General features: G+C 44.9%; 1 protein-coding gene across 3 annotated transcripts; it reads right to left on the reverse strand.

Annotated features, from left to right (window-relative positions):
* Nucleotides 1-841: 841 nt before the first annotated feature.
* On the reverse strand, nucleotides 842-16417 carry LOC147246802 (uncharacterized). Of its 3 annotated transcripts, none has more exons than XM_086182589.1 (13): nucleotides 15594-16417; nucleotides 15109-15247; nucleotides 12062-12628; nucleotides 11902-11954; nucleotides 5768-6291; nucleotides 5471-5567; nucleotides 5262-5328; nucleotides 4861-4921; nucleotides 4471-4567; nucleotides 3555-3671; nucleotides 3417-3476; nucleotides 3219-3318; nucleotides 842-2080 (listed from the first exon to the last, which is right to left on the reverse strand). In XM_086182589.1, the coding sequence occupies exons 2-12, from the start codon at nucleotides 15146-15148 to the stop codon at nucleotides 3229-3231; spliced, it is 1773 nt and encodes a 590-aa protein (XP_086038715.1). In that variant the 5' UTR covers nucleotides 15149-15247; nucleotides 15594-16417; the 3' UTR covers nucleotides 842-2080; nucleotides 3219-3228. The 3 variants fall into 3 exon arrangements, with proteins under 3 accessions (XP_086038715.1, XP_086038714.1, XP_086038713.1); XM_086182588.1 differs by having other exon boundaries at nucleotides 842-2511; XM_086182587.1 differs by having other exon boundaries at nucleotides 842-3318.
* Between the last annotated feature and the right edge of the window lie 541 nt (nucleotides 16418-16958).

The raw sequence follows: 16958 nt of genomic DNA on the forward strand, positions 1-16958 counted from the left end.
AATGCAGCATGTGACAGAAACCCACCCGGGACGTGAATCCGTTCAAACACAACTCAGTTTTGTGATAAACGGGTTTGACAATTTATTTTGACTCCACATTGTGACAGTAAGAGTGTGTTTTTAGTGAGTGACTTAAAAACAGTTCACTACTATTTTGGGTCGTCTGAAACCGAGAGAAGAATGCCATATATTGTATATCTAACAAGCCAAATGTTTGTTTTTGTCGTGTTGGCTATCGTGACGCACACAAACACGCACAAATTACAGGTAACACAAGAGTGTGCTGTAACAATAGCAGCATGGAGGAGATGAGTCAGCATTATTGTTAGAAACAGGGATCATGTTTAAACCTCAGCTGCGTCACAATTAACAGGTTGAGGGAGGAACAAGATAACCCAGCACAATAAACTGTAGTGACCATTCCCTACCAGCAGGTGGTGGTAAAGTCTAAACTAACCAAACTATTTGAGCTCCAATCCACTGGGAATAAAAACAGAGGAGACGGGCAAAAAGTAGTGCCTGTTGTCCGCAACGTTAACTGCACCACTTCCCTCTTAATCTGCTTAAACACTCTTAACTTTCAAAATCTGATTGGACGCTGAACCAAAATGAGAGATCTGTTACCAAAGAGCAGCAACTCAAACCAACACTTTAAATCAATACAATAAACACAAAAACGCCTCTAGGGTGAGTCGGTAAAGGGTTAACAGCAAACCACAAGAAGAGATACTCAAGCACTTTACTCAAAAAACACAAACCCACATTAAAATTCAAGCATTCCAGCGCCTATGAACGCCCTGTCATCGAGGAACCACCAGATCACACAGTACAATTTGCTTCAAATTAATATTTTATTTCTTTGGCAACACTTTTTTTCCACACTAGTCACATATAAACAAGTTTTACAAGGCGTATCTGTCCAGTATTTGGCACAACTGCTTTGCCAAAAGTCCACTTTAAACGTGTCTGTACAAGGCATTTGGTGTGTCAGTATTGGTGTCGCAATGTTCATGCATCTGTGACGACGCCGATGAGACGTGAAACGCTGTTGAATCAGATGTTCAAGCCCGCGCAGCCTCGCAGACCTCCGACGTCACAGAACATTTCACACTTCATTGTGTCGGCGTGATTTCAGAGAGACAGAGAGAGGGAGAAACGCCAACTGCTGCTCAAAAACAAACATTTCCAACGGTTGCCGCGATGCCAAACACCTACCAAACATCACATGAATACATTCTTACACAAACAAAAGTGCTGGAGTAAGTGCATATTAGGAGATCGCAGGAAAAAGCTCAGTCTTTGCAAATCATGAGGTTAAGATTAAAAAAAAAAAGAAAAAAAAAGAAAGATAAAACCATGTAAAGATGTAGAGAAAAACACAACAGAATACAGTACTTTCTGCAGGTGAAGTACCAGTGTGGAGACATTTTCAGCAAGTCAACCTGTACAGAATTCCTCTGAAGTGGGTCACAAAAAAAAAAACAAAAACACAAAAAAGTACATATTCAAAGCTGCAATGAGGTGTGCCATGATAGTGTCTATTTTATGTACAATATGTATTTTGTGGAGCGAGGGAGGCATCTCACTCCGGCTGATGCGCTCTCTGAACACCAGCATCATGTAAAAGGAAGTACACTGACCCTTGAGCCAGTAAAAAAACACAACTACGAGACTGTAATACTTTTCACCTCACAATTTCCACAGAAATATCTGGTTAGAGGACATTTTCTCAAACTACCTTCATAGTTTTCTTTTTTTTTTTTTTTATTGTACAGTTAAGCAAAGTACCTTGAGGAACTGCCCGATAAAGAATTAACTACGGCTGTAACTTTTGGATATTACGACTTATTCAGGTGCTGGAAATTGATGTTAAAATCTGTTTCAAGATGAAATATGATTAAAGTAGAAAGGGGAAACACTGGGCCTCATGCAAGAACAACTCATGTGCACGGATTAGGTTTAAAAATCCCTCGTACGAGAGATTCACAGGAAGGCGCTCACCTGTTTCCTCGTATTTAGGATTTTCTTTCAGGTACAAGGAAGACCTGTCGTACCAGTGACACACCAACAACCCCTCGTCCTGGAAGGCAATACGTGTTCCTCTTCATAACTCTGAAGACAGTTTGAAAACATACACTACACTTCGGAATTCATAATTTTGATGACATTACTGAGGTTATGGTTTGGATCCTCACACAGGAGTCCTCACACAATGGCTGTGTGTGCGTGTGTGTGAACTTTCTTGCAGAAAAAAAAAACAAAACGATGTTGTTCCTCGCAGCCCACAGCTGCGAAACAACAGAGAGGATGAAGAAGTTGCCCGTATCAACAAATATTCCCTTTTAAATACTGACACCGAAATGTGGTTGAAGTTCATGTGAATTTCCACTGGAGGGAAAAACGTCTTGAATGTCACGTATCTGACCTGGAGTCAGACGTACATTGGCTGAAAACGCCCCACGGTCGGCACCACGTTCCCTGCTACGCCGCGTATCCTCCCAACTCCTTGATCTGGCGAGACATTTTTTATGGCAGTAATACATTTATGTATTATTTCAGCGATGGCGCACACACCAGAAAAGCCAACGATAACAGCATGGGCCATTTTTCCCATTCCTTTGCTTTCTAGGGGCCCTTAATACTTAACACTACTAAATATCCTGTGGAGATGTGTGTCTATTTCTGAGAGCAGAGCCTCAATCTCAGCGCACACCAGGTTCCTTGCTTTGGTGCCATTTCCTGCGTACACTTGACCTTATATGGTGCGTTGAACGTCTCAGTGTCAGTTACCTCATCGAAAAAAAATAGAAGAAATTTGAAAATGTTCTTGCATGAAGCCAACAGTCATCCACTCAGATGAATAGATTCCACGGACGAATACATTTTATGCAGTACTTCAGTAAATATTGTAAGTATTTCCAATGGCCAAACACTTTGCACACAGCCACCATCCAGAAAGTCACTTTCCATCTTGTTTAAGGAGTTCTGCTTTGTTACCCCTGTTGCTAAGAAATGCTTCAGTTCAAGGTCAAACAACATCTTAATGTAAATGTCAAAAAGCTGCTGATTGCAGTTTTGAAGGCCTTTTTTTTTTTTTTGCTGACAGAACATCAGTTTCTCCAGTTTCCAGACAGTTAACACAGAAAGGCAAGGTAAAGTATTCCCAGAAGGCATCGTTGCAAAGTGCTTTTGAGGAATACTTCATGGACTCTCCGTACCTTCCGGCAGTCACATCTCAAAGTGTCGGTACATGCTCTCCACGTAGCCCAGGACCCTCTGCCAGTCAGGACCGCCTGATCTCTGCATCTCCTCCACAGTCTGTAGAAGATTCCAACCAGATGAACACAGATGACACAAGAGGTGAGACCAGTTTCTACAGCACAACTGTCCCATGTGTGAAATCCCCGCTGGCTTACCAGAGATTGAGCAATCCCGACAGACTCTCCTGTCTTGAACGCCAGACTGAGGTTCTCCCTCTGCAACGAGAACAATAGAAAAGTGTGAACCCCGTGAATCACTTGAGCCCATCTACAACACACACACTCTGCTCCCACCTTGTGCTCTGGACTGAGGCTGCTGTACGGGATGTGGGAGGGGAGGTAGGTGTGGTACACGGCACAGAACGCCAGGCCATCGGCCCAGCTGCTGCTGAAGTTGGTGATGTCGATATTCTGCATGAAGACGACGTGCAGAGAGATTCATTTATGATGGGTACATTAAAAATAGTATCGCTTTTATATAATTGAGTTTAGAAAAACCATACGACAAAAACTGCAACAGTGCGTCGTAAAGGATGATGTGTTTTTGTAGGCTAACCCAGACGTTGGCGCCTGGGACGTTGGCCCTCGACCAAAAGACAAGCAAAAACAAAACTGTGGACAAATTGAGACTTAAACATTTAATTTCACGAGACAATATTAACAAGTAAGCACCACTTGTGTGCTTTTTGCAGCGTCAGTGCAATCGTTACCAGGACAACGCTAACATCACGCGTTGACCAACCACACCACGGAAACGTGCCTTTCATGTCCACAGAACACGCTCCTGCGCCACCCTCTCTCGTCCCATCCAGCCACTCATTAGCAGCCATCATTTTTAGGACAAATACATGCTTTGAAATCCACAAGTGTGGAATTTACTGACGCAAGTAGAACAAAACGTGTGGACCACAGACCTTTTTTTGGTCTTTTAGCCAAAAAACAATAAAAACAAAAACGAAACAAAAAAAACCCCAAAACCCTATCGACAGTGAGATGAGGAAATCTAGAAGGTATCCCGAGGGACTCATTTGCGTGCCACTTTATTCCAAGATATCCTTCCAGACCTGACAAAAGGTTCAGGTAGCGAATTATGTTCACTATAAAGGCAACAAAATATTCAACAAAAAACCCCCCCCAGTGTCATGTTCCTTAAAACACAGGTCCGGAGCTGCTCTGAGAGACCTGGACACTAACGACTGCGTAGAGTCACCTTGTAGCCTTGAGTTCGGCTCTGGCACCAGCGGAGCAGCGAGTTCCTCTTGGAGCCTCCATGGCGACGCAGCAGCAGGTTAAAACCGTCCTGGGACCTGAAAAAAAAAAAGATGTAGAATAAACCCGCTTGTCACGTTCGGTGACTCGATTAGCAAAAAGAAGATTTAACGAGTGTGACTTCGAAACATAATAAGGTCTTCGCCAGGGACTGGCTCAGGCCCTAATTAACAGGTTGACCGAAAGTAAGAGAGGAGGACAGTGTTTAGGGTTTAATATTGAGCTTTATGAGACAAATGCACTTGAGTAAAAGGAGTAGATTTATACAGGCTGTAGCAATTGGGTTGCCCTTTCATTGTGTGTGTGTGTGCGCGAGTGAGTGTCTACTAACTTCATGGGTGGCAGCTCAGTGAGGGTAGAGTTGTACTTGTTTAGAGACTCCTCGCGTTTGCCTGCAAAGACAAGAAATATGCCGGTAGTATAGTAAAGTGGTTCTGAAAAGCCGGATGGCCATTTGTAACTCTTGTAACATTAAAGCCTTTGCAAGCATGGGTGGTGTCCAGTTACAAGAAATACACAAAAGATGTCAAGAGCCAAGAGTCACAAATACCCATCAGGCTTTGCTTCCTGTCTGTAAGACTAAAATGAGGGTTAAAAAAAAATGTCTTGTAGTGCTTGAATACTAATTTGTGCATGAGATCATTTCATGAATGAGGCCCAATGATAGCAAGAGATGAGCAGTTTAACACAATGATAGGTGAATACCACACACACACACACACACACCCCTACCTGCATCTGTGTTTGGCCTGTTGTCTTGCCAATCCAGACTTCTTCGTCCTCTCAGCTCCCCTAAATTCTAGAAAATAAACAATTCCTTCAAGTCAAAGTCACCAAACAAATGCACAGCATGACTGAGCGCAACCTTATTTCCTCACTAACAACCAAATTATAGTGAAGGATGTTCCCAATAAAAACTCCCTCAGGACAAAGTCTGTCACCTTGTTTGTAGATTCGGCTGTTGTAGCGGTGCTGGACTGAGACGTTCCGTTCTGCTGGGTGAGGGAGTCGGAGGACGCCGGAAGTCGCGACAGGCTTCTGCAGTGTGTTAATACATCATAACGAGGACAGAGTTGATCAACCAATCCAACTGGTTTAATGGTATTTTTCTACTGAGGCAGCTGCTCCACCCAGCTCCGCCAATTAAATTGAACTGTTCTAAGTGTTCTCAGGAGGAGCGAGACAAAGACATCACATCCGTGCCTAAATTTGTCTCAACTCAGCCCTCCGCATCTTACCTCGACCTCTCCGTGGTTGCCGTCCTTCGTGTCTCCCCAGACCGCACCTCCTCGCCACTCCTATCCTCATTGGTCACATTTCTCAGGTAACGTTTAGCCACGCCCTTACAGTCTGTTCTGGCCTCCTCTCTGACAACGCTCTTTGTCACGTCATTCGGGTTTTCGCTTTGCGAGCCCTCTCGACCCAGCCTGCACACCCCCCTCTCCCTGCCCCTCTCGGGGGCCTCTTTGCTGTCAGAGTTGTTGCTCAGTTCAGACGTCTCCGCTTCCTGACACGGTGCCTGGACGTCCTGCGTTAAGGTCGCCAGTCTCTGCCTGCTTTCCTCTAACTCCCCCCTCAGGGTGACCAGCTGCATGTCCGCCTCCTTCTGTCTCTGCAGGGCAGCAGCCAGTTCCCTCTCGACATCTTTGTGAGAAGCTCGGAGCGCCGTGAGTTCTTCTTCGGCTTCGGCTCGTAGACGGTCAGCCACCGACACTGCCACCTGTAGGTCAGCCTGGAACTGCAGCCACTCCATTCGTTCAGTCTGGTAGACAACAGAGAGACATGTTCATTCGGATAATTTACAGAACTGCTCCAGAAAAGCATCATGTGTGATGTAAAAACGTCTATTTTTCCCAAGTAGCAGTAAGCAACTGCAAACTCACGGACACACACACAACTGACAAATCACTTTAAACAGTCGATACATGTCTGCTAACATGTTAGCCTTGCTGGGATTTTGAGACAGCCGATTTACACACACTTTGTTGAGCTTTGTCTGTGCTTTAATCGCAGCATAAGCAGAGTCCTGCTGTTATACTTCAAGACTCATTATTCCACTGTAAACCTGCTGCATTAACTCAGCGCAAAGCATTCAAATATCAACAATCCACCCAAAACTTAATCTGACAACCAAACACAAACATGACATGAAATGAAGCCATTTCCTTGTTTGACTGGCAGGCCATAGCTTGTGTGTGTGTGTGTGTGTGTCAACACTTATGAGCCATAAATGAATCATGGGTTTTATTCATGTCCTCAGAGAAACTAAACAAACCTACGCGTTAACTTGCACAATTTTTTTAAGGAAACAATGACACCCCCCCCCAAAAAAAAAAAAAAAAAAATCCACAAAAAAAAGAGGGCTAGTCGTGTTTAGATAAGAGCCGGTCTTGGAAATGGATTCATTTTCATTTATGAGGAACTAAAAACAAACAAACAAACAAAAGCACAGCAACCTGAGAATCTCAGACAGAAATCAAAAGAGGTACAAAAAGAAATGCGAGTCAAAAGCCAAACAACATCAGACCGTTACATAAAAGCAAAGTAGCTATCGATATCAAATAAAACAAGAAATAAAGGCAAGGGGCAAGCGTGTAATGGAGGACTGTGGCGCAACATGAGCTGGAGAGTTGTGAGGCAGGGCTAAAGAGCAGAGAGTTGGGAAGGTTAGTAATTAGATGAAGAATGGATGGAGATGTGGAGGAGGAAGCAATATCAGAGCCAAGTCGCTCCCTCATCTGACCGGTGACTCAAAACCACAGCTGGACCCGATTACACTGGATACACACAGTATTTCTTTTCTCTCCCCCACACACACGTACCCCTATTCTTTTACCTCACCACTGAGCCACACTCTTTAACTTTTTTCTCAAACACATCCAGCTGAAATATACACAGGAAGACCTGCGTGTCAAATGAACAGAAGGGTAGAAGACCCTGTTTGAAGAAGGTTTATACTGAGTAATGAAGACCGGCCTGGATATGAAGGACCTTGTCTTCACATAGCCTCCGTTATCTAGACATTAGCACTCCAACTGGAGCGTGTCTGTTTAAGGAAACAGGAAGGGGTGCTCCTCAGTTCACACCGAGATAAGGGTGTGGATCCTCAGACTTAAGACCCGCGCACACTCGCAGGAGTCCCTCAAGAACTGACCCAGTGCCCCACTGCAAGACCAGATGTTCCTTGATCCCCTCCACACCCAATCTCTCTTTTTTTGGAGACACGTCTCAACTCTGTTACATGGTGCAATGTGCATCCAGAACTGACTGAATACACTCTTACACTTATTGCCGGGATTTCCCCTCCACCGCAGCGGTCACTCAAGCATACTAAGTAGTCAAACTGGGACTAAAAATCCCCACACCTGACTTAAGATTTTAAAACTTTTTGATATAAACCAACTACAAAAGATTAAAAAAAAAAAAAGGGGGGGTGGGGTCACATTTCCACAGCAGATATTGGCAGCATCTTTGGCAATATGAAACACCGCCACCATGTTTCTTTTACTGAAGCTCTGGAGGATGTTTCCTCTATGTTCCTTCCTTTTAAGCAGGGGCTGAGACCACCTTGTGCTGCGACTGGTGCTTCGGCATGTAACAAGAACTGGTACTCGGGTACCAGGTTCAGGCCAAAATTCTGAAAATGTGACATTTCAACCCCACACCCCAATGGATGTGGTCTGAAAAGACACACCAGAGTGTGGACCTGTATGGGTATGTTCAAGGCTAATTCTTGGTAAGTGAATGTTAAAACTGAAGACCTACACCAGTGAAGGGGGTTAGCTCTGAAGCTAACATCAACCCAGACTCACTTAGCATGGACCAACACATCAGACGGGCTCGGCACCTACAGCTGGCCCCCTCCCAAAAAGGCTGTGCGCAGCAGGAGGTTATTTCATGTGTTACCTTTCTGGATGAAGACAAGCATTTTGGTATTGACTCTGGTATCCAGGATCATATGAATCCAGGAGTATTAGACCCCCACACCTCTGGTCCCGTGGCAACCCTGGTGGTGCAACACACCTTTCCTATTCAGCAGCCTCTGTTTGAGATGCTGGAATAAATCAGTCAAGCTGCTGCCTTTAGTTGCTGCAAAATTTACTGTAATTGCACGAGTTAATGGGAAAATTGCTTCGTCCTTTTTTTTTTTTTTTTTTTGTCTTTTTGTTTTAAAGCAGCCAACACAATAGATTTAAACTGACATCATGATTTATGGCACAGCTCTTGGTCAAACCTCCTCAGAACCTGAATGTCCACAGACATTAAATCCTTCCTTCCTCCAAATCCAACCAAACACACAACATTGTTGTTGTTCTTTTTAAATTTTTATTCTGCACATGAAAAACCTCTCTAGCCTCAAGATACGAGACTTTGAGGATCTGGAGGAACCAGGAGATCATTCTTAGGAAATCTCCGGCAGCGGTCACCTGGAACTGATTCCACAGCATGGCTTTGAGTTCGCCCAAAACTCCAGGAGGGAACCAAATCTGTCTAGCCACCCACCCACCCACTCACACACACACACACACACACACACACACACACACACACACACACTCCAGCCATGAATGGAGTGTTTTCATTTTTGTTGGTTAAGACAATTGAAGACTGGTGGTGCACATAAGCGCAGACAGATGGCACATCATCGGATAACATCCTGAACGGTTCACTGCACATCGGGGTAATCACGTATCTGTTCTCGTCGTTCTGTTTAACTACAGCACATCGGAAACACACCACGGCTGTTCTCCTGGAAGACAGACAGCAGTAGCACTGGGGAACGCGTGATGAAGACAGATGAAGAGGCTTGTAATGTCACTGGAAGAATGATGGCAGAAAAAACAAGCTCAGATCTGAAGTAAAAAGGTTTTAAGGGTGAAAAGATGGATGGAAGTAGAAGAACAGACAAGGCGGGGGGGGATTATTTAGAGCTGGGAGAATTTGGAGGGGGAAGGGAGGGATGAGATAGAGGGAAGCACTGCAGCAAAAGTTGGAGGGTAATTGTTTGGAGTTCTTGCACTCAGGAAGGAGTGGTCAGCTCTCTGATGGAGGGAGAATGAGAGGCACAGTAAGGGGAGAGGGGAGGGGGCTTTGCTACAAAGCTAAAAACAAATTGCGCTCGCCAGGATTTTCAATGCATCTGTATGTCTCACGTGTGCCCCCCCACACACACATACACACATGTACACACACACAAACAAATAGCCAGTCAGTTAGTCCAAGCTCCAGCCCCCCCCTCACCTCACCACACAGTACAAAACAAGTTTTGTCTCCTGAACAGCCGAATGTGAACCCCCCCCTCCTCCGCACTGCCCCCTCCTTCTCCAGCTCTCCACAAAAAGGCTCCCAGGACAACAGCAGACTGAGAGGGTTCATAAAGTTGAGCTCCGCAACTTACATCGGCCCACTGAGGGCCCACGTAAACACAGCGCTGGATCACCTCAATTTTCTAGTCGACGGTTCTGCACCGCAGTCTGGCGGAGGTTTTGCTGGCTCGGCAAGGATTGTATATCCGAGCCTTGTTGGGGATGTGGGAACGAGGACGGGAGAGCAAGGAAGGACACGGCAGAGAAAGGTTAGACCTTGGAGAAGACGACACTGAAAAAGCAAGTGTGAGGAGTAGAAGAGCAGAACACAAGCGCCAGACAAGCACCTGCTCTCAAGCATAAAGGCCCGTCCCACATCAAGAGTGACGGCCACGACCGCCATCTTTAAATACATCACTGCAAAACCACCTCAACTCAAGGGGCTCCACACAGCTACAACTCAAGTTGAGAGTGACAGAAAACAGCCTTTCAAAATCTGTCCAAATTTACGGTTCAGCACGTTACTCTCAACACAGCAACACCCAAGACTTTTCTCCCACGCACAGATCACGTCCAAAGTACAGCGTCAGGCCCCGGTCACTTCTCTCAACCTCCCCCCCCCCCCTTCTCTCACCACCCACAAACATTACTTCAGGGCCGCACAAACACTTTAATCAAAATCACAGCATGATCTACTATAATTTTTAGATTGCAGGAAGGAATTACATTTGTTCGGGGCTAACTGTGTGTCAAAATCCCACTTTAAATGAAATACCTACACATTCTTCAGGCTTGAGAAAACATCTTTGTCTGACAAACATCTGAAATTACAAGATCTAACATTGATAATGTACTTGATTTCGCTTTTATTTATCTTTTTCTTATTAATAAGAATGAAAAGTAGAAGCGCCTTCAGCAGCACTGAGGCAGGAAGAGAGGATAAACCTTTACTGCAGCACTAACAGGCTGTGAGCAACACTCACGGCCGTATTTTTCACCGTTCTCGTTCTTGGTGAGGATGACCCTCAATCATTTAGATGATACTGCTAATGCGCGGCTAAATGAAAAGAGAAGAACACTGCGGACAGTCGCAGAGAGGAGACCAGAGCAAGGGAGACGCACTACGGGTCACAGTGCAGCTGCTGTAATCTGCAGCAGACCTGGAGGAAGCTGGGAGCCTCATAAGGGAGGGTCACAAATGGAACGAATGACAGGCAGGAAATTACAGCAAAATAGCAGCATCCTCCAAAGAACGCCTTAGAGTGAGGAATGCTAGCAGAATTTCATTCCCCTTGTGCTGTCTTTATTCTTCTCGGGGGGGGGGGTGTTTGAGAATGGATCAATCCGCAACAGCTACGTGAAATGGTACACACGGGTCTCAGAAAAAAAAGAGAGGAAAATAAATTCAGAAAATAAATGCCATACCAAGTATGAAATATTTTTAGATCTGCCAAGATTAAATCCTCCTTTTTTCTTAATAAAGGCAGGACGTGTTCAACATTCAAGAGTCAAGATGTCAATGAAGGAAGCCACAAATAATTTGGTTTCTTCACAAGGATGAGCAAGGACACACTTTCCTTTCTTGGGTACAACAAAGCCAGGGACAGGAAGACCTCGATTAGCTGGAGCTCCCGGGGGCCTGAGCAGGGCCCATTGTGATGGGGGGATGGAGAATGAAAGAGTACATCCTGGCGTTATCTCCTGAATATCGGGACACAAGCACCAGTCTGGCTATATGTCACTACGCTCTGTGACTTCCAGTGTACTGTCAGAGTTTTGCTGTGGCTGTTGTGCTGGCAGTCACCATTAGCTTCTAGCCAAATACGTGTGGCTGACTCTTCCTGCATTCTGGACTATGCAGTGTAAAAAAAATCCATTTGTGAAGAACTGAAAAGCAAAATACTTTTTAGGTGAGGTATCACTTTAAGGCAAAGAGGATTAATCAAAGACTAAACCTTCCTGCAGTTATCGGGAGGGCCTTAATTGAGATTAACAGCAAAGGAAGTCAAGATTTGGAAAAGATATTTTGTTCAAAATATAATAAATAGTTTTGTCTCACATCTTACCTGCATAGTACTCTTCAGACTCTTCACTTCTGCCCATAGTTGCTTCAGTATCTCTGAGAGAAGGATGTCCAGAGGTATTACACGCATGTCAAACGCAAAAAAAATGTCAATGAAATATTTAAAAAAAAAACAAAACAAAACAGAGAGCCTTCAGTCTTGCCTGTTATGTTTACGTGCTCATCAGGACTGGCAGGGATCCCCAGAGTTGTCCGACACTCATCCAGCAGCTTCTCCAGTTCCTCGGCCTGGCTGTCTCCTGGCAGCAGAGACTGGCTCAGACCGCTGTCCCTTTCTCTCCATTTTGGCCCGGCGGAAGTACACACAACAGGTGGGGAGCTACACAGAGAAGAGGGGCTCTTTGTGGGGCTGACGGCCACACACTTCCCCTGGGCGACAGGAGTCCGAGGGGTCGAGGTAGAAGGAGCCCCATTCCTCCCTATAACAGCTTGTCCTTTCAGTGCCACAATACCCTCTGGCTTTTTGTGCGCTGGGCTAACTCCTGAAGCAACCGTGGAGCTGTTGGAGGCGACTCGTGAAAGAGGCCGCCACTCAGGAGGGGGAATGGAAGATTTCTTCCCGCTGGGTATGAGCAATGGGACTGGAGGTGGGGAAGAAATTGGGGCTGTAGGTGAGGTATGGGAAATGTTTTGGGGGACACCAGATGCGGGCCCAGGCTGGTCACTCTGTGGAGAAGCAGGAGGAGTGTGGAAACTCTCCAAATGGTTCCCTAGAGAAAAAAAGTTCAGATGAAGTAAAAGAAGCAAATGCATCTTTAAAAAGGAACCCCAGACATGCTTGAGGATATAAATAGGCCGCTTCCAAACACTTGTGAGGGTTTTCCCAGGTCATTCTTAAAGCTGCATTTATTTAAATCCAGACCCTCTAAAGATGCAAAGAGTCTTATAAAATGTCTCCGACTGCTGCCAGGTGAGGCCGTCGTGCCAATATGGATCAAAACCTCTAAGGAATGTTTCCAGTACTTCCTAGAATTACACATGAAGAATTTAAACTATATACTCTGGTGGAAGTGAAGGTCCCTTGTATCCAAGCTCTTGCTAAACAAGTTCTCACAATTCTCATTAAGCTCATCATTGCTGCGAGGTAAACCTCTCTGCATTTCAACACATACAGAGTTTGAGTCAGTGGTGATATTCCCAGGCTGTCAGGAGGACGCCCACCGAGCCTGCTCAGGATAAACGTGGAGAAATCAGTCAGCTCTTCTAGATTCTCCAAAGGTGTAAAACCATACGGATGAAAATCTGATTCTGACACAACAGTAGTTAGTTACCGCAGACAAGTCTATGAAGTGAGCACTTGTTGACAGGTACTTGTGATGACGCGCCCAACCAGGAAACAGAGACAAATGTACCACAGTAGCGCTTCGAGGTGGTTCTGAGGGCAAAGAGTCAAACCTGCACCTGCAAGGAATACCTGAGGTAGTGGCCGTCTCGTCTCAGTGCAGCCATTCTTGTGAAATGATTTTAAAGGAAACCAAAATTGGGTCTATTTTTATTAAAAAAAAAAAACCCTAAATCAATATTGTCTCGTATATAAATTCAAGTGATGCTTCACCAACAAAGTGTATGTTGTCTCAAGTATTCACGAATGGGTGCCTTGAACTAGCAAAGACATTTTTCCCTCCTGCATCCTTTTTATGACTCCAGAAGACTGAAAACATTAGCCAGGGACATTTAGCTTGACGCTAATGGAGACCTGCTAGTAACGACAGCAAAACTGTCGGGAAACGTCAGTTTACAAACTCTCTAACCAATCAGCAGATACACAAACACTCGATTTAAGCTAAAAAAAACAACAACAAATAAACGACAGCCTTTCTGGTTGGTTATGACTTCACAGTAACGTGAACCAGGAAGTTTTATGGCTTGTTTTGTTTTTTTAGCTTAAATCAGCATATGGCTGGATAAAGACATCACACCGGACGATGACCTTCAGAGTTTGTTTCCAGACGTCTGTAGGTAGCTCTGCTGTCGTTAGCCCTCAGTCACCGTTAGCTTCAAATTAAGTGGCTGGCTCCTCCTGCACCAATCAGTCCCATCGTGTCACATTCATCCTCCTGCAAGTGCAAAATAACAACCTAAACCTATTTCAAGTAAGAGAAGGACTTATTGTTCGAATGTCAATAACTGTGAGACACAAAGAGAGGGAAAGAACTGGCTGCACCACTGAATCATGGGAGACAACAGTGCAGTGGTCACTAGTCTGGTATGCTGACACTGAAAACACCATTCAGTGTGGTGACCAGACCAGCGAAACATCCAGGCCCTGCCCCTGAAGACGAACACTTTAATTTAGACATTCCACTAAGACAGCTCATGCAAAATGATGCTGCAACATTCCTTACCCAAATTCAGGATCACTCACACAGAGAACAAGTGACGTAGTCGTCGTATTTGTTGTGTATACCAGAACTTGTCAGACCAACAATAACACGGGTCTCACATTTGACACGCCCCACAGCACGCCACCGGTAATAAGTCAAGAAGCTATGGGAACCACTTGAACATTGTGTCTTCTTTTCTTTTCTCCTTTTCCATGTTTGGACAAAATCCTTTGTCCTAGTAAAGTGAATGTTTTTTTTTTAATGATGTAAGAACAGCAGTTATGCACCACCTGCTGCAAGCCCACATCATCGACAAAGAATGACAGGATTGTCTAATAACTTTCTCATGCCACTCCTGCTTTTTATTCCTTCATTCCAGCCCTTAATGTGCTCATCCAACCATGCTGCCCGGGTGGCAGATTGACTGAATGAGAGGAGTGTGTATGTGCGTGTGTGTGTGTGTGTGTGTCCACTGAGGTATGTGTGTTAGTGAGTGTGTGTGTCAGATAGCATTAGGCTTCTATGATTAATCCGCTGCCCTTGTGCTGAGCCGGGGAATTCTGCCGATTCATCACAGCTGGCCCGGCAGGGCCAGAACGAATCACATAGGGATGCGAGGAGAATGACCACTGACTGAGCAACACACAGGAGGGCTGCCAAGATTCCTGGTGCCACACACACACACACACACAAACACTTTCGTCTTGTTTTCCCTATTGTTGCCCTCAATTTCCTGCCACTTTTTACCATCACCCTCACTTGTCATATCTGAAGCAGTCTGCCTGTATTTTAAAAACATGAGTGTGTGTGTAAGAGAGTGAAGAGAGAGACAAAACATTTAACCAGAACTGTGTGTGTTGAGCTACCTGTGGGTCCATGGCTGTCCTTGCTGGAAAAGTTGCCCATACTGCAGTAATGGGGTCCGTGGGGCCAGGGATGCGGCCCTGCAGGTGGTCTGGCTGCTCTGTCACTCAACCCAGAGCAGAGTGGCACAGTGGAGGTGACCTGCACACATCCGGGGAGATGATGGATGAAGTCACACAAACTGTGTTCAGCTGAGAGTGGAACAAGTCTGGTTCCAAGCCACTTCAGTTTTATGTTAGTTTACATGTGGCTGGTGCATCTCAGCCACACTATGGAGGAGATCAGCTATCAACGACCCACGGTGACCACAAACTCGGGTTAATTGCATTCGAAGTAGCAGTACTGCGGCACACACGTCGAAAACTAAACGCAACGGTGCGAGCAGACACGAGTCCAACTTTTCACGCGCGTGTGTCCTTGAAAGTATGGAGAAAAGTCACCAACTTGCCCAGGGAGACTGATATTAAAAAAAAAAGTTCATACAAACCCTTGAAAGTGGAGACACTATTCCAAATAAATCCTTTTGTTCGGAGTTTGTCCAACTCTATCGTCCACCACGCTTTGCTTCCTCCAGCGCTGCTCCACCAGGCGCACTGGCTCGCTGCTGCTGCTGCGGCTGCGGCTTCTCTACGGTGAGCGAAAGGTGGGAAGACACATGCTGCTGCATTTCACTTCCTCAAAGTTTGAATTTAAGCTGCATTTTTTTCCCCTTTACAGCTCCATGACCAGGACCGCTTATAACCAGCAGGGCAACGCTGGCAACGAGAGGAGAGGCATCGATGAGAGGCGGTAGGAAAACGCGCTTCATCAGTCCGCTGGAGGGCGCATTTGAGCCGCCTTGGTAGAGCCCTGTTGGTGCTGGTGCGATGGTTTCCTGGACTGACCTGACTTGGTTAGGTAGAGATCACACTGGCTGATGACTCATTAGCAGAGGTAAAACAACTTCCTTTGATTCAGTAAAAGTAGAAATACACAGATTAAAAAAAAACAAACAAAAAAACCTGCACTCAGGCAATAGTACACGTCTACTTCCAAAATTGTACTTCAGTAAAAACATAGAAGTTTTGATCTTGAGTCAACCTGAAGGATCTAAGAAAAAAAAAATCGACTTGACATTTATGTTCCTCCAGCACTTGCAAGCATTCAGTAGGACGTCCGTTGTTCTCCAAAGGTCAAACCGCTCGTCTTCCCGCACAACCTGTTTTCCCTGAAGGCTTCCAGGATTATTCGACATCGTAACTATTTATTGTAGATTGTTCTGTTATTTTTAATGTGTGCATTTGCAACATATTGCAAATCTCAAATTCCTTCCCCCCCGAGGTTTTTTTTTAATTTTTTATTAAGTAATAAAAAAGTAAAATGAATTCACTCACATTATAGGATGAGAGTGAATTTGAAATAATGACCCTCGTCTGTTGCAGTGTTACTCTTCTTACTTCCTGAACTGGACGGTTGAAACCAGCTTCATCTGGTTACACCTATTCGGGATCAACATCATTTCAAAACAGCGAATGACACGACACATGTTTTTATGCACAATTTGTTTCCCTAATGAAGTCGCAGCGATGGAATCTGTTTCCGTTGTACAATCTGAGGATGTTTTTTTTTGTCCCTCTTACCCTTTTAGCGTTTTATCCTCCAATTTAATACTAAACAGTTTGTATTTGATTCAAGCATTTCTTATTTCTCCGGGTCTCATGTTGGATTGAATGTCGTCTTTCTGAGATATTCTGCCATATGTGCTGCTTGTGCCATAACGTCCTCAAGTAAATCCACGGTCTGAATAAAATGCCTCTCCAAATGGTCTGGCCAAACCTACCTACCTAAAACGCTTTGGGTTTTTGAATCATAA

This window comes from Aulostomus chinensis, chromosome 17 (assembly GCF_037954235.1).
Source record: "Aulostomus chinensis isolate RoL2024-O1b breed Wild chromosome 17, RoL_Achi_v1.0, whole genome shotgun sequence".
NCBI lineage: Eukaryota > Metazoa > Chordata > Actinopteri > Syngnathiformes > Aulostomidae > Aulostomus > Aulostomus chinensis.

What these genes read in the sequence shown, in the direction of transcription:
- LOC147246802 (XM_086182589.1), bottom strand. Translation starts at nt 15,148, where the DNA reads ATGGGCAACTTTTCCAGCAAGGACAGCCATGGACCCACAG. An exon ending in TGAGCACGTAAACATAACAG is followed by an intron (nt 11,955 to 12,061) that starts GCAAGACTGAAG and finishes TCCTTCTCTCAG; the next exon opens with AGATACTGAAGCAACTATGG. An exon ending in ACTGAGCTGCCACCCATGAA is followed by an intron (nt 4,568 to 4,860) that starts GTTAGTAGACAC and finishes TTTTTTTTTCAG; the next exon opens with GTCCCAGGACGGTTTTAACC.